This window comes from Malurus melanocephalus, unplaced genomic scaffold (genome assembly GCF_030028575.1).
Source record: "Malurus melanocephalus ecotype Western Australia unplaced genomic scaffold, MMel_1.1 scaffold_82, whole genome shotgun sequence".
NCBI lineage: Eukaryota > Metazoa > Chordata > Aves > Passeriformes > Maluridae > Malurus > Malurus melanocephalus.
In genome coordinates this window covers 2,326,138-2,346,443 of record NW_026623314.1, presented here as the reverse complement: position 1 = coordinate 2,346,443, position 20,306 = coordinate 2,326,138, and the positions used below count along the sequence as shown (strand labels likewise).

At 42.2% G+C, this 20,306-nt stretch overlaps 2 protein-coding genes across 5 annotated transcripts in view; one reads left to right on the top strand and one right to left on the bottom strand.

Annotated features, from left to right (window-relative positions):
* Positions 1–5,990: 5,990 nt before the first annotated feature.
* TBCC (tubulin folding cofactor C) lies at positions 5,991–8,520 on the bottom strand. The gene has a single exon (XM_057367677.1). The coding sequence runs from the start codon at positions 8,474–8,476 to the stop codon at positions 7,448–7,450; it is 1,029 nt and encodes a 342-aa protein (XP_057223660.1). The 5' UTR covers positions 8,477–8,520; the 3' UTR covers positions 5,991–7,447.
* Positions 8,521–8,618: 98 nt separating this feature from the next.
* BICRAL (BICRA like chromatin remodeling complex associated protein) overlaps positions 8,619–20,306 on the top strand; it is a 47,131-nt gene continuing 35,443 nt past the window's right edge. For 2 of the 4 annotated variants that reach the window (XM_057367673.1, XM_057367672.1), the window contains exon 1: positions 18,159–18,392. The gene's annotated coding sequence lies outside the window, so the exon portion shown is untranslated. Of the gene's footprint in view, positions 8,655–18,158; positions 18,393–19,023; positions 19,597–20,306 lie in introns of those variants that run through there. The other 2 variants (XM_057367676.1, XM_057367674.1) reach the window with 2 other exon arrangements.

Below are 20,306 nucleotides of genomic sequence, written 5' to 3'. Positions count from 1 at the left end.
TCGAGAAGTGTTTTGGGGTGTGGACAGTTTAAAAAAGAAAACTCCTTTCTCCTGGCATCTGCTTTTCTTAAAAAGGTTTTTCTTRGCTGTGATTTGTCTTTAGTTTGGCACTTACTACCGCTTTCTACTTCAAATAGAAAATGCTGAAGCTGATCCATAGCAGATAAAAGGTAATTGCTGCAAGAATGTTTGAGTTAATGGTCTCCTCAGAGGTTGTCTTTTAAATTCAAATGTATAATTCATATGCCAATATTGGAGAAAAAAAAAAAAGATAGAATAAAATAGTTGAATTATTATTGATCTCACCATGAATGTGCTCAAATTCAAAATATAGTTAAAATTATAATGTGGATGTTTAACAATACAATATTGATACCTTTCCAAGAAGCTGTGTCTGCTAACCTACATATAAGCTACAAATTTATCGATTTAGAGAGAGGAATGTAAACCATTTAATCTGGTGTTTGTTGAACAGCCTGGTGCTCAGCCCTGGACCAGTCTTAATCTTTCCATGTTCAGGGGCTTAAGATATAAAATGCATATATGGCTGAACTATAGAAGTGCCCTCAGTTGGTAAAAAGAATAATTTTCTGGCCCTATCTTCCTTTTGCACTGCTCTGTGATATGAAATGTATGCCTTTCTGTGGCTTTTTTTTCTTTCCTTTCCCTAGAAGTGGTTACGTTTCACTGCAAGAATAATGATGTCTGGTTTTGCCTTTGATGGGAAGCTATTGTGTTGAGGTTTGCTCATGTACCCTCACTTAAGGGTACATGCTTTCATTTGTAACTCTCTGGTGTGTACAGGGACACCCCTGAGGAACAATGGGATAAAAATGCCRTACCACACTGTACAATTATCAGGCGGAGAAAAGTCTGATTTATGACTTTTATTCTCCTCCTTACACAGGTAACTTGGTAGGCTGCTATTTTTGTGGCGTGTGAGCTGACTGCAGGTTCTGAGGCTGGGAACAGAGGCAAGTACTAAATTCACTGCTGGAATTGCTGTTGTGAAAAATGAAGTTCACTCTGCTGTGAAAATTAAAAAAAAATAATAAATGACAATAGGGGACAGAAGGCAAAAGGATACAGTGCCTGAGGGGGCACTGGGTGCTTGGCAGTGTGCCAAAGACACCCTTGGTATTGACAGAAACTTCTTTAAATACATTTCGTGTTGCATCAGCTTAATGCCTATTCACAGACATTTATGCATATTCAGACTTTTCTAGGGACTGCTTAACATGGATTGCCTTTTTAGAGCACGGATGTTTATGCTCCTGGGGTCATGTGCGTGTGACCCCTATTCCATAGTTTTAGCAGATGGTTTTTGTCAACAGGGAAGCGTCCTCTGATGGGTTACCCCGGCCTTTCCATGCAGATGAGCCCATCCTAAGGTTGAGGGTCCCACCAGCCAGGCTCCTTTGCGCAGCAGACGATGGATGTTTTACGAGTTCCTCTGACTAGAGGCTTTTTCCACTACACATCTCAAAGCCCCTATTTCTTCCACGCACCACCCCCCACCTCCCCACCCCCCCCACCATTTGGTCAGGGTCTGTGCTGATAACTCTGGGGCAGTGTCAGAGATGTCAAGCCGTGATCCTTTACTCATGCATTCCTTTCTCCTTATCTTTTGGTCAGTGTAGCTTAAGCCAGGRCTCTCCCTGCAACTTTTGTATACTTTTGCTATAATGTGTAAAAAAAATCCTCCGTGGAAATGTTTAAATCACAAGCCATAATACTTTAGTTATTGTAAATTAACAACAAGTGCTCTAAAACAACAAAATCAACTGTACTGTAACTATATCTGAGTTATAAAAGAAAAACAAAACCACCAGTGATAATTTCACCACTATGTCTGCATAACGGGGGGGGGGGGGTACCTTAGAGAAAGCATTTGTTCCAGAGATTCTGCTCATAAAATCTCTCTTGTTTGCTGCAWCTTGCCAGCCTGCAAGTGAGGATAGGGCTGGCATTTCAGGAAAGTCCTGTATACCAGTGGATGTTTTCTCAGCGAGATCTCACTTTTTGCACTCTTTGATCCTGAGTGCAGCATAACAGGGGGACTTTAGAGAAAGGTTTTCTTGCAGAGATTCTGCTTGCAAAATCTCTCTTGTGCTGCATCTTGCCRGCCTGCAAGCGGGGATAGGGCTGGCAWTTCAGGAAAGTCCTGTATACAGGTGGACRTTTTCTGGGCGAGATCTCRCTTTTYGCACTGTTGCAGCCATAACTAAGCCATTTATGCAAAAAAGGCAACATTGTGCACATAGCACTCATCTTAATATCTTCAAAAGCCATCATCTGTCTTTATAACACTGTGAATCCTGGGAAGGGTGATTTGATCTGCTGAACCCTGTGGCTCCTGAACTTTGCTGGGGCACACTGCAGGGGCTTTGGTGTTGTTTTGCTCTGGGTAGTTTCCAGCATTTCAGCCATCTTTCATGTGGTGTGTAACATCTTCAGAAAACACAGCTTTTTTTTTGACCCCCCCGATATTAATTATGAGTATTTATTCGTATTTTTGTGATGCCTGAGGTATAGTGTTCACTGCTGAAAAAATAAGAGAAATCAAAGTTTATGCTTGCAGAAACAGGAAAGAAATATGCTGGGATTTAAAAGAAGCTTACAAAAAGCTCCTGATAGTCATTACCGCTGGAAAACTTCTCCGTACAACAGGTGGAGTCTCAAGTCAGTCAGATAGATCAGATCATGATGTGAATGGAAATGCTGAAATTTCCCCAAGATGCATAGATTCTTTTTCTTGCTATTCCCATCTTTCCTTGCACATGATGAAGTTGGTTGTTAAGTAAAACCTGAAGCAATTCCAGGTAAAGCCACCAAGATTTGAACCTCATCTTCATGCAGATATTGCTTAAATAAGAAACTCTGGAAAAAAATTCCTAGCCTTCAAAAATATAGTGCATAAAAGCGTGTAGGAAATTGTCTCATGCATGCATTTCTTGCCTGYTTTTTTTCACACAATAATGCTACTACAGCTCACATCCGAATCTATGTAAAAGAAAGAATGCTGGATAAAGAGAGARCACAAGAAGCTCCATTTCTGTTCTGCCATTCACAGAAGCAGGGGCTGATGGAGGGAAATGCCTAAAACTCCAAAGGGAACAGAGGGGAGTTGATCCCTCTTGGGACAGACTTCCAGGTGAAGGGATGGCCCCAAGAGAAGCAGCAGCAAAGCTCCTGGCTGCTTCTCCGGATGCAAGTTTTGGTCTCTGCTACCCCTCAGTGCCTCAACAAGTGCCAGTGCTTAAAGCTCTGTTGGGGGCTGGAAAATGGTCTCAATTGTCTCCCATAGGTTCAATGTTGTGTATCTTTGCATAGGATTATTTTATTTCCTCCACAGACACACGCAAACTTTAAAACAGTGAGTAACAGACCTGTGGTGAGCTAAGGAAATTTCAGTGGCTTTAAAGATTTTGGTGAGGCCACTGGGTTGTTCAGCTAGACTGTCTTTCAAAAATGTTTGAAACAGGATTGCTTTCCTGACTTCTTGTGGAAAATAGTACTGCAGCTCAGTGCCCTGCACCATTTTTATAACTTTCTGCCTGTTAGTCTCTATTCAGGGCAAATTTGCACCAGGTTTATGGTGCTGATGTTTCTGWTACCCCATGTCTCTGCCAGGCATTTGTTTTTCARCCCCTTGYRATGCCTAGCATCATTAATTTCTTTRGAGTATGTGATCTTTAAAGAAGTTTCTGGTGGAACTGATGTGAAATACACACCAGAGCTAGAATTCATGAAGACACTGTTCRCTGCAGTTGTACTTTGTGCAGGTTGAGTGAACCCAACCACTGTGCAGGTCACAGTGACAAACTGGTGCACCCACAAACGGTTGGGGAATTACTGTCCCTCAACATTCTCATTCAGTGGGCTGCTTTGAAGAGCTTTCTCTTACTTCATGTCTTTAGTCCATCTTCTAGGCAAGCTGGCTTGGAACCTGCTTGTGTACACAGCAGTTCTGACTGCTTCTGCCTCCAAGAGACTGCCAGGTGTTTTCTTATTTTTCTGAGGGAAGAAACCGAGGGTGCCTGGCTCTCCTTTCTTCAAGCTGTGATCAGCGGGAGGACAAAGTGCCTCTGACCAGACTGGCATTCCAAGTCTCCTTGACCTGGGAGAATGGACACAGCCTGGCACATCTCCAACTCTGAATATTCCTAAATTTCAAGCTTCAGAAGGCGAGTCCAGGAGCCTGGACACATGCAGCTGTCAGCTTGGARGACATCACGACACAACTCCTTACTCTCTTAGAAGGAGTTTCATTTCAGAGGGGTGTAGGAGATGATCCATCATCATCTAGAGACCAGATAGCACAAAATTCCTTGCTTGYTGAGAGCAGACAYTGTCAGTAAAACTATTCCAGTGCTTCTATACTTAGGGTATGTTTTTGKCCTCTTGAACAAACAGCTTAAGACAGGAAGTGCTGAGACAAAACCTAGGAATGGTGAAGCTACAAATACTGTGGACTAGACTTCTAGGCTTTTTATGTTCAGTATTTACTTTAGATTATTTTGCTCAAACTAATTACAAACCTCCCAAAATATCCCCATCTTATTTCTAAAACATTTTAATATGTGTCAACATAAAAATTATTTTTTCTTCCAAAACAGATACTACGAAATGCCATGTAATTAAAGTAATAGCTGAGGAAATTAAAATCAGATTATTTTATACATCTATCCAACTATTCTGTAAAATATATATACATATACTCACTCTACGCTTTTAAATACTCACAAAAAAATTTATTCAGAATGTAATTCTCAATACATCTGATTTGCCACTTTCCACTAGATTTGACTGGAAAAGGGACTCTCAAGCAACTAATTTGGGGATATCAAGTAGCATTCTCTCACTCACATGGCATTTCACCTCTTTCCTGTCTAGAAAGGCTTGCARAATGCTGGGGGTTATTGTATTGCACTGTCTGTACTTGTGGTGTCAGAATGGAATGTTCTGGCACAYGTAGATGGTAGCCTGCTAGTGCTTATACTAACAGTGACCTTCTTTTCGGTATTAGTTTAAATTAAAAAAAAATTAGTGTTGCTAGAGAATCAAAAATACTCACAGGTTTAGCTTCTCTTCCTTACAGACCCTGAAAAGTTGAATTTTTTCTACTGAATAGCCCATGAACATGCTAGCAAACCTTTACTAGTGCTWAAGTTCTCATACTATACTAACATACTTCTATCTGAAATACTTTTGAATTTCTGTTAGGGTTCCACATTAGGAAAGTATAGTTTAAAAAAATGCATGAAAGCACGTTCAACTCTGTGTGTATATACATAYGAGGGTATGTATTTAGAACTATGAATCACATTTAGGTATTTGCCTGACCAAACTWTTCTGGACTTGCTGTTCTCAGATTGAACCTCCTTGTTTCATGCCATGCCAGAGACCATGAGCCAGTTACCTGTTYTGTATTACAAAGGTAATGCTAAATCTTTAAGGGAAAGACAATGTCAGGCACCATGTTCCTGAAGAATATTACCTGCTGATTTTGGTTTGACATAAATATTTGGAGGAAAGAAAACATTAGGAACTGGGATGTCAGTAACTGACTTGTGAAAACTGACTTGTCAGCAAGGAARCAATTTCAGAGTGAAACTGAAGCCTAAACGTTGGGCAAGCAGAACAAAGGCATTACTGTAGTTCCTACAGGCTGAACAATGTGAGGCTAGAGAATTCTAACAGGATTGATTTGTCACTACCAGGATCTGTGGAGAACAACTAACTACAAAATCTACTAAGATCGATGTGTTAAAGCTAAGATACTTGAGAGCCTCAACTGATCATATCCCTCTAACAAAGGATATAAAATATGTACATAAAAGTAAGACTGAGGGTATATTCTTCAAATTGTTTTATGATGCTCTCAGTGCAAAGAAGAAYCATTAGTAAAGGGACAACTGAAACAATTCAAAACAAATATATTTGAAATGCAAAATCCAATTCAGTCAAAAAATATACATTAACAGAAGTAAACAAAACTGAAATTTATCAGGAATATAAAGAAATCCCTTTCCCCCTCCCATTTTAAATTAAATATGATGAAAACAACTTACACAAAAAAAAATTCTGCTCAAAACCAGTCAAGCACCTAAGCGAAGTTTCAGGTACTTCTGGCAGTGGTGCAATTTTTGATGGTTCAGCTCAGATTTACTGTCTGTTAGAGGCACATAGTTGATGGCTGCCCAGCATAATACTTTGTAGTTTTARAAGAAAGCTTTATGGTAAGGCAAGAGAAACAATTATTTCGTGCAAAATGTAACAAAATAAGGGGTTTTAGAAATCTACAACTGCTATGTATACTTTATGTATGGACAGTGGTCACTTCAGCACCACTGACAGGGCACTGTAAAGACATTGCATTCCACTGTGCTGCTACTTTTTWAATTAATATTTAGCAGGAATGAAAAGACTTAAATTACTCTGCACTTTATGCAAGATAACATGCAATTTTGGAACTGAAATATTGCACCTCACTTTCTGTTTTACTGACTCCMTCTGTCAACACTGCACTTACACAGTAGCAGAGTTCTGCAAATTAGGATCACAGCACATAGAGCCTGTTGTACAGTAAAATAGTGGGATATCCCTGAACACCTCTCCCCTGAAACTTCACACTGCAGAGGAACAGTTACCCTCAGTGCTGTTCATCAGCTCTTGCTGTATGCCTTTGAGCTGCTTACAGAATAAGCATCCTTTCACMTAACATCTACAGCTTGTGAAGCTTTATTTATACAGAGGTTTGTTAATTTCGAGCAATCATTAATATATTAGGAGAGCATTAGATGTTTATTGGAACTCTTTGTTTCTTTAAACTTATCTCACTTGAAATAAAAGCCTTAAGACAACTTACAGGTTTAACCTCGATCAACAGAAACAGGCTCATTATTGTATCATAGCCTAGGATGCATCTCAGTCTGCTACACTGTTCAGTTACAAACTTTTCCTTTAAATTAACCTTTTCTTCCCTCATTACCTTACAGCAGAACTGTCCTGCACTCCTCATAAGATACAGTGTACTGCTGCCAGCAACACRAGAACCACAAAAACATGAAAAATTTGGTATTTGATATTTTCATTCCAGTAGAGTTTGCACTACTTGCAGCTAATTCAGATTCTGTTTGGGTGAGTGAAAGCAGCATAGCTCTAACAGAGGCTCACTGTTGTTTGTGTCAGTGGCCTTTGCCTCACCTTAATTAGGTAAAACTCACAATGAGGTACTTCAGAAGTTGACAAATCCCACAGTGATACATAAAGATTATAGCAGCAACTTGTGTAACGTAAACTCTATTGGACTGGTATTCCTCAACTAAGAAACCCATCCATATAATTCACAATTTAAATACCGAATGGAATCATTTAATGGCATATCGGGAATTAAGTCCCACACTTTGTGGATCAATGCGTTTACACCAGGATCTCTCTGCAGTCAGTCCCAGCAAGTGATTCTTTCYTGCTCGGGGATCAGGCTCCAGTTGGGTGAAGGCTTGTCCGTCGCCAGCCAGTCGAAGTCATCCACCAGGTTCCAGTTGTTACTGTTTCTGTCCAGCCCAGACGACTCGTAATCTCTCTCGATACCAGKGTAGCTCCAGGAGTAGGGGGCGAAGGAGACCTCAGTGCAGGCCTCGATGATGGCCCGGCTGGTCACCTGCACGTAGATGCGGCAGTGGCGGGTGCGGTGGGTGCGGAGCTGCTGGCAGGCCAGCGCCAGCAGGCAGTCGCTGCAGCCGTCCACCAGCACGGAAGTGGACACGGGCCCGCAGAGTACGGTGCAGCCGTGGCAGTCGCGCACCCGCAGCGTATTGGGGTTGCCGCGGAGCCGCACCCGGCAGCCGCGCAGCTCCGACAGCAGCACGTCCCGCTGCAGCAGCTCCGCGGGGCCGAGCTCCAGCTCCTCGTCCTGGGCGCCACTGAACCCACAKAACAGCGGCCCGCCCGAATCGCCCTCGGCGAGGCCGGGGTCGGGCTCGGCGGGGGCCGGTGGGGCGGGCTCGGCGGGGCGCGGRGCGCTGCCCGGGGCCGCTTCTTTCTTGAGGGTGCGAAAGGCGAATTTCTTCTTGGGCTGCAGCTGCTGCCGTCGCGCCGCCAGGTCCCCCTGCAGCCGCGCCACGGCCTCCTGCCCCTGCCGTACCTCRTAGGGTGCCAAGAACCGCACGCTGCCCGTCAGCAGCTTCTGCAGAGCCTGCAGGCGAGCGGCCGCCTCCTCCAGCGTCCCCGCCGCCAGCAGCCCCTCCACGGCCTCCCGCTCCCGGGCGAAGGCGGCTAGAAAGAACTCGCTCTGCTCCTCCTTCACTACCTGCGCCTCCTTCTTCTGCCGCTGCCGCTCCACTTCCTGCTGCCGCTCCGCTTCCCGCCGCTGCAGCCGCTCCGGCAGCACCACGGCGGAGGCCSCCGAGCCCGCAGCCACCTCGGGCTGTGAGGGAGCCGCCACGGCCGCCGCCTCTCCCGGCGCCGCCATCTTGCTGCTCTCCTCCCCTGCGGTCACTAAGCGGCACGCCGATTGGCTGCCCGCAGCCCCGGCTGCGTCGCCGCCGCCGATTGGCGGCCCAGGAGGCGCGCGGCGGGGGAGGGCGGGAGGGCCGGAGGGAGGGGTCTCCCGCGGTCTTAAAGGGGCCGCCGCCTCTCCGCGGGATGGGGTGAGTGCTGGCGGCAGGTGTCGTGCCGGCGGGTTATCCCGCTTCCCAAATTAGCCCCCGAGATATAAATAACGCCCCCGCCCGTTCCCCCGGTGTGTCCGTGCGGAGCCGCTCGCTTCTTGCCGCTGCTGTGCCTATACTCGTCCACCCCGCCCGCGCCGCTCTCGGGCCGCGCCCGTCGCCGCTGGCCCTGAGCGCGGGGGCTCCCGCGGGCGGCGGAGCCGGGGGGCGGGAGGGGGAAGGTGGAAGGTGGAAGGGGCGGCTCGGTGCGGGGCCCGGGCGGAGGCGGAGGGGCCGCAGCCCAGAGCTCCACCTGCCCTCCCGAATGAGGCCGGGGCCACGCCGGCCGCCCCGATCCGCCCCCGTGCTCCAGAGGCTCCGGGCGGTCCCGGCCCCTGCCCGGGTGGGGTCCCCTGGCACCTTCGCAGGGCCGGCGCCTTCGCGAGGCTCCGTACGCGCCGTGTTTTAAATTAACCTTCCCTGCTTCTTCCCTCTCCCGCAGTGAAGTGGCTGTGGAAAAGGTTGCTGTTCCTTGCAGGTAACTGCAAAGGTGCTGCCAGGGAGATCGATTTCTTCCTAGCTGCTTATKTGATTTTCTGGAGTGTTTTGTTCGAGAAGAGAGTTCGGTTCTTGAGGGAAAACGTGGGAGCAGTGCCAGTGGATTACTGAGCCCCAGAGGGAGGGCTGTATGAGTAATCCACAGAGGCCTATATGGAAACAGGGCAAGGAAGGCTTTTATCATTCGGAGCTGTGTTGTTAGTAAATTTGCAGCAGGAATCAGAAATTAAGTACACTGACTAAAAAGTAAAAAAATGACCATCATTCTGCTGTATTAATTTGAGAATTGGCTTTCTATCATTGGACTTTAATTTTTGCAAAGAAAGTTAACACTAAGCACTCTTTTAGAAACATGAAAACAAATTTAATTCCTGTCCATTTCTACAAAAACCATCTCCTTTCCCTTGTCATTTCGGAGTTATTTGTAACAAATTAATACAGGATTTAAGACAATCCATTGAAAACAAAAGGTGGTAAACCCAAAATAGGTAACCTGAATTTTCTGTCCTCTGGTAATAGCATAAGTTTTTGCCTAATGTTCCTTTTTGGAAGTATAGGTTGTTATGCCCCTTAAGGTTAGCATCTGAAAGYAGCTTTAGCTTGAAAGTAGCTGTTGTTTTCTGTTTCCTGAGAAATGTAGTTTAATTTCTATGTTAGAAATGATATAATGTTGTTAACATGTGTGGAGTACCTGGACCTCATACGTGCTGTCAGCCCAGTTGGGATGACAGAGGGAAGGCAGAGAAATGCCTTTAATCCTTGCAATCCTAGTACAGAGAACTTGCACTAAAATAGAGAATATTCTTTCCTTAACAGTGTTAACATATAAATTAAGAAGATTGCAAGGGATTGTTATGTAACAGGAGCACTTCAGAGCAGGTTGGATGGACAGTAGGATAGGTARTGTTTGATACATTACAGCTCTTAACACACCACTACATCTGTTGCAACACTGCAGTGTTCAGAATTTTGCTTCTGAAAAATTAGATTGAGTCTTAAAAATTAAAACCTCTTTGTAGAAGGGGAGTGTGCTCAGTCATGAAAAAGGAAGGGTATTGAAATATTCTCACTTGATATTTTTTTCATACTAATAGGTTTAAATTATGCGTTTAGTAAGTCTTAGGCATTTTTTTCTAATAGTCAAAGCCACTCCTGCAGATACTGTRGCAATGTCCCATTAGGYAAGAATACGGTGCAATTAATTCTCTGTGAGAAAAAAAAAATCCTTATTTCCATGTTGTTGAAAGATGTGAAAGTTTCATTTTAGCCAGCAGGCTCTTTTTGCCTTATGCTCCCATGAGTCTCGGTACTTCAGGTGGTAACAGTGATGGAAGTGCTTATTTCATATGTAAGAATATTGACAGGAAAAGGTTTTTGCTGTTTTTCAGTATCCACAAATATTCCTGGACWATGGCTTTGCTATTGTTACACAGATGTGAGCCAGTAGATGAATTGCACTGGGTAAAACAACTTTATAAATGGAAAGAGTGGAAGCAAACACTAGTGTTCACAGCACAGAATAAATGTTAAGTATTTTATGCTGTAGTATAATTACTGCGTATTATATCTGGACACTTACAATGCTAGGTATTCTGAATTGTTTTTTCTATAGGTGATTGGAGGTCTAAATGAGGACCAAATACCCTTATGAATAGGAGCTTCTTGAAGATACTGGAATCTTTTCACCTTGCTAATGCACACAATTTTTTWATTTTTTTTTTTGTTAAAAGCAAAAAAYGCCCAGGCACAGGGGAAAATATATGACCATAATGAAAAATTAAAAAGGGARCTGTAAAATTCTTCCAACTGTTTCATCTCGATGTTCCATAATTACTTTCCACACTTACAATTTGAGGTTTTGGTATAATTGATATTGGCATGTGTACATACTTTTTTTTTTTTTTTGTGGTCATAAAAAACTGACAATTTTCTTCCTGACTTTGCTGGCAGCAACTTCTATATTTTGAGGCTGCTTAGTGTGCCAAACAGTAACCACCTTCATAAAATGTAAGCCTTCTAGCTCAGGCTTGGACTCAYTTGGGTAAGCTGCAACAAGTAGTTTGGCTGTATGAGGGATGASGAAAAAGTAAGGTACATAATTCTCTGTGTTATATTTTCTTCCTATTTTTTCCCTCTTGGATGTGCTTTCATTCTTCATTGGTTTGAAAGTAGATAGTAGTCATTTCAGTAAGACTTTTTGCCTTTGTTTGGACTGTATAGTGTCATTTGTTTTATGTGAAGTTGGAGGTTTCACTGGCTTACTTTGATCTAGTGCTGTGGAACTCCGAAACACGAGCTCTGTGCACACTTCCAGGTTTAAATCTGTGTCCCGTGGTTATCAGTCATGAAAGCTATCTACCTGAAATACTTCATACTGATTTGATATAGCTCAACAGCATTAACTCATAGCCTTTTAAGTGAGATGTATTGCGTGGTTCAGCTGAAGGTTCAAGATCCTGTCTCATTTCATCATTATTTTAAGAAGAGTGGGGAATAAAAGCGAGATCCACAAAAGCAACTGGGTGTTCAGCCTCATAGTAAGGTTCCTGTGATTGTAAAAGTCAGGAACCTCATAATTATGGCGTGATYTTGAGATGTAGATTTTGGTCTCTCAAGCTGTATGGATTCCCAACACTGACAATTTTTATTCCAAAGGGTGTGATGCATGTATGTTGCACCGAAACACAAAAAAATGCTGTGTATTTTCAAGAAAAGCAGCAGCCTCTGTGCCTTGTATGGACCTCTTATCTGATAGATGTGATCTCTGTCTGTTAGATTGAGTTTCTGCAGAAGAGATTAGCAAAGCAACGTAATTACTTCTGGCTACAAAGTAGGTACTTCAGCGGCTTGTGCAACCAGCGTATTCTACTGATGGTTTTAGTAAGGGTTCTTTGAACTCTGGCACTGTGATCAGGCATTAAAGATGTAAGCCATATTATGATTCATTTAAGATACTGTAGGCTGCACATTTTTCACGGTGCAGTGGGGCTTCATTAAAAGTGGATGTCAAGTCACTGTATCTCAGTTCATTTGGAAAAAAGAAATTCTTTGAACATTACATTTGGCATAGTGATTGTTTTTTTAAAAGCTTTTGTTTTCTGAAAAGCACTAAAATGTTGTGCTTTGTATATCTGTCCATGTGGAAAGGTAGGACAATGTGAAATACCTGTGTTTTAAAATCACTAATTAGAGAGCTAGGGCTAAAACTATGAAACTTATTTGGTGCAACTTAATTGCTGTGAGTAATGCAAAAGCTTTGAAATGTAATCCTTGGGAATGCTTAAGATACTAATTATATTCCAACCAGTCAAGGTGCACTTGTTTTGAAACTAGTCTGAGCTAGTTTCCCTTCTGAGAACATGGTATTTCCAGCCCCAAAGGTGGAGAAACAGATTAATTTCTACGAAAATGAGTTATCCTGCAAAACCAGGGACAAACTTCAAAGCATAACATTTTATTACAAAAGGTATTTCAAGATTAACAGAGCAAGGCCCAAATATGCTAAATACAAACTCAAGAGCAGAAAACCACTTAGGTTTGGCCCAGGTTTAGCTGAGGACTGTTATTTAGAATCCTAGCTTGCTAATTGCAGTTAAATTCTGAAGACCTAGTATGTAAGCTGCAGATACTGCTTTATGGACTCTCCTTTTGAGGAAATTATTCTGTTAGTTATGGAGCATTGAAGAGTTTTTTCAGTGCCTTGCTTTAYACTTCAGATGCTTGTGTATTTATTTTTTTTTAATGCATTTCAGAAAGCTATGGTTATTGGACATGCCAGTTCAATAGACCATCTAGGTTCAATGGCATATCAAAGTTTTCTGTTTTGGAATTGTGAATCTTGCTTGCAAACATATTCCATTTAACTTTCTGAGTAATTTAAATAGAATTAACTTCAAGTCATTACATCCAGGTTTTTCCTACTAACTCTCCTGTAGGGTATTCCCTAGGGGATAAAACTATACTTGTATTCTTTTTGCCATTTATTCATCTTATGAAAAAGTCTGTCAGCTATCATTTTGAATGAAGGTTTTCTCCTCCTATTATTAGCATTTGTTCTTCAGTCTAAATCTGAGAATAAATTCCATTCATATTGATACACTCTCTAGTGATATTATGAAGACTTCTTTTACAGCAATGTTCATTCAGACCCTAATCTTACCTGGTTGGTTTTTTAGTAGGAACTCAGRAAAGTAAAACTATTCTGTCTCAAAAGTTGTGACTTAGGTGATGCTTTATTCATAATGTCCCTTCTGTTCCTGTATTTTGTCTTGTCCTTATACACTTAGCATCTTTCAATGTTTTTGGTATAATTTACTATTCCACTGTCTTTCTGCATCCCTACAACACCTCATTTTTGTTTTAGGCCTCCTTTTTTGCTTCAATTCCTTTTAGTATTTGTTTGATGTGTAGTTCTTTTTTTTTCTTTTTTTTTTACATCATCCACAACATCTCAGTTGTATTAGGAATGGGTCTTTTGTTAGCTTCATTGCTTGGCTGCTGTTTTTAATTACTACTATTAAAAAAAAAAAACCCCAAAACCCAAATCTTTATAACCATAACTATATAACTATAACTTTATAACTATATTCATCAATACTGATCGGTATTTCTGTATCCTTACTTACCTGATTTTCTTCCCATTCCTCTGTGCTAGCCAAATTAACTATGTATATGATAGAAGGTTGTCCCAATTTCTAACATAATTTTTAGTTTCAATTTTTCTATAAATTTTGGCAGTGTTAGCTGTGGAAGATTACTTCTCCATTATTTCTGTAGTRAAGTTCTGTCTCCAGAGGTGAGGTTCTTTTTTTTTCTGATACATTTCAGTGGCTGAATATCTTAAGATTATTCTAACTTGGAAGTGAGAGCTATTAATCTTTCAAACTTAATTCTCCTCTTTAAGATACTCCAAGTTGAAAAATATGAGGTTATATTTAAATAACTTAGAGAAGAATACAGTTAATCTGTTCCAGTAATAATTTTGAATTGCCATTTGTTTCAATGGGAGCTCCAGTCACCATGTTTTCTTTGGTTGTACTTGTCTGCTGYATGTCAGATCCCCACCTCAAAAAGCACAGTTCTCCAAAAACTGCTCTGTCGATTCACCACAGACCAGCCCTTGCTGGCCTTCACACCATTTCCAGTCATAGAAACCTGTCTGTCTTCTGGTATTGGTATCAATCTCTTGTTCTGAGGTTCACTCTTCGTTACCTCCTCTTACTACATATGTTCTTACCAATCACCCCTTAATATACCTTTGGTTAGGTAGTCCTGTCTTTGGTATGATGATTGATACTGGAGTCATACAGCTTTACAAATTCCATCATGCAATTATGACCCAAGTTTTGTAAGTACTGTTTTGTGTAAGGAAGGCATAGTATCAAGCTGAACGTTGTAATGTTTAGGTAAGTTTTACTGGTGAGTCATCAAAATATTGGTGGCAATTATTTAAAATTTGGTGGTTAATATGGATATTGATTTTTCTCATGTGGTATGTTAAATTTTTATTCCAAGTAAAAGTCCTTGTCTGTCTTCATGCCACTGTATTTAGGTGCCCTACTTTTCAAGTGACCTCTACCTCTCTATTGCTTGTACCCTTCAATTGCTTCTACCTCTCTRTTGCTTGTACCCTATTTTTTTCTGTGCCTTCAAGTTTAACGTTATTTGTTCTTGTTTAAATAATTATAAAGCAGTATGTAGATGGATAAACAGTTGACTGATGATKAGCTGACATAAGGAACATGTTAAGAGATGGCGAGCTAAAGAAGGGAAGAAGAAATGCAATCAGTAGAGCTGAAGCAGTCAGTCTAAGGAAGCAAGGCTGCAGTGCAGTAAATAGCATTCTTTTCCATCCAGTACACTTCTGAAAGGACACAGTGAGTTGAGGTTACAAACCATCTATTCATGCAAGAATCTTGGGATGGCTATGGAATGAATTCCTCTAATGCACTTGTCCTTTAATTCTTCATTATGAATCTACTGCTGCTTTATCATCTTTTGGGTTACTAATTTATGATTGCATAGGAATTGGAACACATGTGATGCAGACCTGGAAAAATGGGCTGAGTAACAACAAAGTGACTGGATGTAGGAGAAACCCGGAGACAGAATGAATGAGGGTGTTTTGTACCCCCTTATTTTCTCCCTCTCAATATCTAAGTATAGTTTTCAGTCCTTCACCGTCTGTCGTTGCAGAGTGATGTATCCCAGATCACTCCAAATGTCACTTGGTGTCTTCGCACACCTATGAGAATGGTATTTGTAAAATAGCATGGTCGGAGTTTGACAGCTGGTGTCAAAATACAGCCAAGTGGTTTGTTGTGTGATGGGTACACATGATGTTCTCTGTAGCTGTTTTTACACAAACATCTGTCTCCTAAAGATTTCTCTTATTCCTTTTGACACCCGTCTTGCCTTTCTCCTGGTGCCTATTTCCCCTTGCTCCATATGAAGCTGCTACAGGAAAATCTATTAATGTAATTGTAAAAACTAAAGAAAGRCAGCAACTGATTATGCATTTTCATTTGGAGAATAGGACTCTGGTTGAAGATGACAGCTCTGAGCAGGTGACCTTGAAGTACAACAATRTTGACATGTGAGGGTCTTTTGTATTAATGCAATAAGGCAGTGAAAAGAGGGGCAACCTCTTGGGGCAGATACCCAGTTCTGAAACACCATGTGATACTCTTGAAAAAGCATGAGTACCTGCCAGAAAAAACAGTATTTCTTTACAAACATGGTCTGTAAAATTCTGTAGAAAGTGRTAACATTACAGTTGATGACTGCATTCAGACCTCTTGGTATTGAAGGTAACATTAAGGGTGTACTTCAATATGACCTATAAAGTTACATGCGACCCTTGATTTTTTTTGGCAACCATTTCTACCTGAGCCAATTTTGTTTGTGAACAAATATAGCAAATGTGTGTAGATATGGAACAATCTAGTTGCTGCACGATGCTTCATTGTATAGATGATGTTAGCTCTCTTGTTTTTGGACTGTACCTGCTTAGTAATGCTACTTTGAAACATCCTTCAGGGACAGTAAGTTATGGTACCATCATAGAAAATTTMTGTAGGATTCCTTGTGTTTCTTGCAATAACAGAATCCATTCAAAATCATTTGTCTTCATTTCTCCCGTTCCTTCTTTATATCATATTGCCTACTTCCTGTTTGTGGTTTCTGTAGGACTGGAAGAGTAATAATAACAACATACTGATCAGATGTTCTGCCTTGTAACCTCTGAAACAGAGTTCCTTCCTGTTAACCAATTCAGAAGAATGCTTGTGGTGTCYTTCCACACAAGTCCTCACTTGAGCAATACTCTCTAAAGCCAGTGATGCTGAATAGGCTTGAATTCAGGATAGAGTTTGGCCTGGAAGAATGTGCTGAAGTTAGGGATCTTGAAGTTTGGCGTTTTGGATTTTCTAATGCTGGTGTCAGGAGTACAGGCTTACAGCTCTTCCAGAGCTCTTTGGCATGCGGTGTTTCTGTCCCTACTGTGGCTGTTGGGGGTCCTTTCTGTATTCATGGAAAGCGCAGTTAATATTCTGGCTGATGGCCGAGGCAATGTGCRGGTTCAGTGTGTCTGGGCTGCACAAAGGATCTGCTGGACTTGTGCTAAGTCTTGTTTGCTTGGGCCCAACCCTTTCACTTAGGGAGTGATTTGAAACTTTGCCTTGGTTTTCTACTGAGGGCATGCAGGTAAACAAGATTTGTAGGTGATCTTGGCTTTTCAAAAGTTTAGAATTGGTTGACTACTTAAAGAATATAACCAGATTCTAACTGAAAAAACAAAGCTGAGGTTTTTTGGTTTGGTTTTTTTTTTCTTTTAAGGTTAGAAATCTGGCCTAATTCTTTGAGAAGGTCCAGCCCATAACCATTTTGATATAGTTGTATTTAAAAACTAAAACCTTTTAAGAGTTTTTTTTGAGCTGTGTAAAGCTAATGAAGAAGGATGTGCTACTAAATAAAGTCTTCAAATCCTTGTCTCCGAGGAGTTTTAAAAAAGTTACTTAGGAATAAAATAGAAAAGTCCTTAGTGGAATTACCACTTCTAGCAGAAAAAGGGTCTTAAAGAGATTTTTTTGGTTGTTTAAAAAGCATTACCATACATATCTCTGCATGCTAAGAATCTGTTTTCAATTGAAATGTGGTTTTATAAAAATAAACTGGGTTTCTCTGAATTATCTGCAAAAATAATTAATTTTCTAGAATAATTTAAATTGTTTTCAATGAATGGTGTAAGTTGGATTAGTTTTCTATAAAAAAAAAAGCTTTGAATATAGTAATGTTTTTAGCTGAAGTGAACTGTAGAATAGCATCAATGAACTCTCAGTGCTATAACCTTTGACTTGAAATTGGTATTTTTAGGTTACCCCAAACTTTTTTTTTTAATAGTTGAAATTAATCTGTTTCCAGCAAGACTGATAAGAATGTATCTAAAAATACTTAAAATACTGTACCTTGTCAGGTGATCAAATCTTATCTTTTTCAATGTGACTTTGCATTTACTTTTCTGGGGAGCCCCCTGCCCTTGCATTTATTTTTCTGGGGACCCGCTCCCACTAACAAACCACAAAGCTTACAGTGGTTTACATCTTTCATATGAAGGATCAAATTGTTGAAATTAACGTTAATTTTAATAGGATTAAAACTTTGTTTTACTTCCCTGTAACCGCCAACACATCACAACTTTTAACCTAAAGCCAGCAGCTCAGGCTTGATCCCCAGACCTCCAGCTTTCTCAAAAACAATCCCCCTCCTCTCAAAACGAAAAAAAAAAAGGAGCTGAAGTTTTTAAAGGGCCTGGCTGTAAAAGCGCGGAGCGAGGCTCGCGCTGGAGCTGGGGACTCATGATGCCAGGGCGGCGGTGCGTGTGCCCGGGCGCCGGTCTGCGGCGTTGTGTCCCGGCGGAGCTGCGCGGCCGCGCCGGGCCCGGCGGTGCGGTGCGGTGCGGTGCCGGTGGCGGTGGCGGTGCGGGCGCGGAGCGGAGCCGAGCGGAGCCGCGCTCGCCTCCCGCTCGCTTTCTCTTTCCCCCTCTCTCGCTCGCTCCCTCTCCCGCTCGCTCTCCCCCCTCCCTCCCTCGCTCTCTCGCTCTCCCTCTCTCTCTCCTACACTGCCAGCCCCTGATGTGATGGCGAAGAAACCCCGTTGACAAGGCACTGCTTTTTCATGACGGTGAGTTTCCCTTTGAGTGTATTATAATTTTGTGATAAAAATTTCAAGGAAAAAAAAAACACACAACCTCCTTCCTCCCTTCCTTCGGGGAGGGAAAAGAGAGGGGGGAGATCTATCTCCAGACAGACAGAAAAGAAAGAGGAGCAAATTAACAACCAGGAGTTGCCAAAAGCAGGATATTAGGTTTCAGCCCAGAGAGCTATTGGCTCTGGGGCTATGTATATAAATATATATCTAGAGAGAGAGCGAGCGAGAGGGGAGACGAGGAGGAAGAAGAGGGATATTTTGTGGGTGGCTGTTGTTTGGGCAGATGTGGATTCACATGGAAATGAACTATATATATTAATTTTTTTTTTCCGCGAGGCTGGTGGTGGTGGCTGCTGAGGGCACTTAAAAAAAAAGTTGTTTCTTAAAATAAAGGCGCGGGGGGGGTTGAAGGGAGAGATAAGGTTTCAGGTCCAGGCTGATAGCTGCAGAGAGGGGAGAGGTTTGGGGTGGGTTTTTTTTTTTCTTGCTGATGCCATGCAAATTCAGGAGAGGAGGGAAGAAAAATCTCTTTTAATGACTCATTGATTGAGCCGGTTTAAAATTAGTTGTTGTTGTCTTTTTTTTTTTTTTTATTTTCCGCCCCCTTGATGGCCATCAAGAGAGGGATGGAAAGAGGAGAGGAGGGAGAGAGAGTGTTGTGTGTGTGTATGTGTGAGTGTGAGAGAGAGAGTGAGAGGGAGAGAGGGGGATAGAGAGAGTGTGTGAGGGAGAAAGAAAAATAATCTTTTCAAATCTCCTCCCTCTTTTTTTTCCCCCCTCGTTTCTTTGCTTTTCTCTAAAGCTCTGTGGTCTGTGAAACACTCTTTTCTTCCTCCTCGTCGGGAAAATGGAGACACTTCGTCTCTCTCCTGGCTGTGCAGCTGGGAAGGATTTTTCTTTTCTTTTTTCCTTTTTCACTCCTGGCTCGATTTTTTCCTTTCCCCTGTCCACTCGCCACCACCTTAATYTTGTCTTTTCTTTGAGCTTGTGTCTCAGATTCGTATCTTCTGGGGATTTATTTTTCACTCGTTTTCTCGTTTTCGGTGTCGCCACTAGATTTGATTTGATTTGTTTGGTTCTTTATTTTCAATTTCCTCCGAATCTCTGCGTGCCTCCTGCTTTTAACCGAGGAATGGAAACGGTGCCGCTTTTTGTGGGTGCGCGAAATGCTCGGGCGGTAGGTTTGGGCTAATGCGCTTTTTTTCGCCTTTTCGGGACCGAGTTTTTCGATGTGCCATTTGTTTTATTTATTTAAATTTTTCGTTTTCTTTTGGAGAGAGAAAATATTTAATTGTAACGCCTCTTTAAAACACGACAATAAAACGTCTCTTTCTGGAGCTACCCGTTTGGCTTCGCTGTAGAGTGGTTGTGAATCCGATCCTTTGTGCTCCTGGGATTATTTTCCGTAAAAGAAATAATGTTTTGTAAATAAATTTTTTACTTGTRGCTTAAAACTGTAATCGGTCGTGGCGTTTTCTGCAATGCTCACTGTTCACATTTATTGAATCATGGGCGGTATTCAGTATGTAAATTATACTATGCTTTTTGGTATTAATTGCAAAATTCGGTTACAGATGATGGCAGAAGACAGGTAYAGAGATGTTAAAACCCGAGCAAAATCGAACAACGCATAGAGGGCAGGTTTATATTTACTTAGAGCTGTTCCTAATCACTGCGGGGAGGAAGGCGATGTGGCGGCCTGTGCCTTTCGCCATTGTCTGCTCCCCGCTCCTCTTTCCCCGGGGCTCGGCAGCCCGGGGTGGCCGAGGGACTGCAGGGAGAGCGGAGAGCGGCTCCGGCTGCGGCCCCGGCCGTGCCCGGGCTCGGCGGGCCGGCAGCGCCGGCTGCGCGGGGGAGCGGGAAGATGGCGCTGCCTGGCTCCCTGCC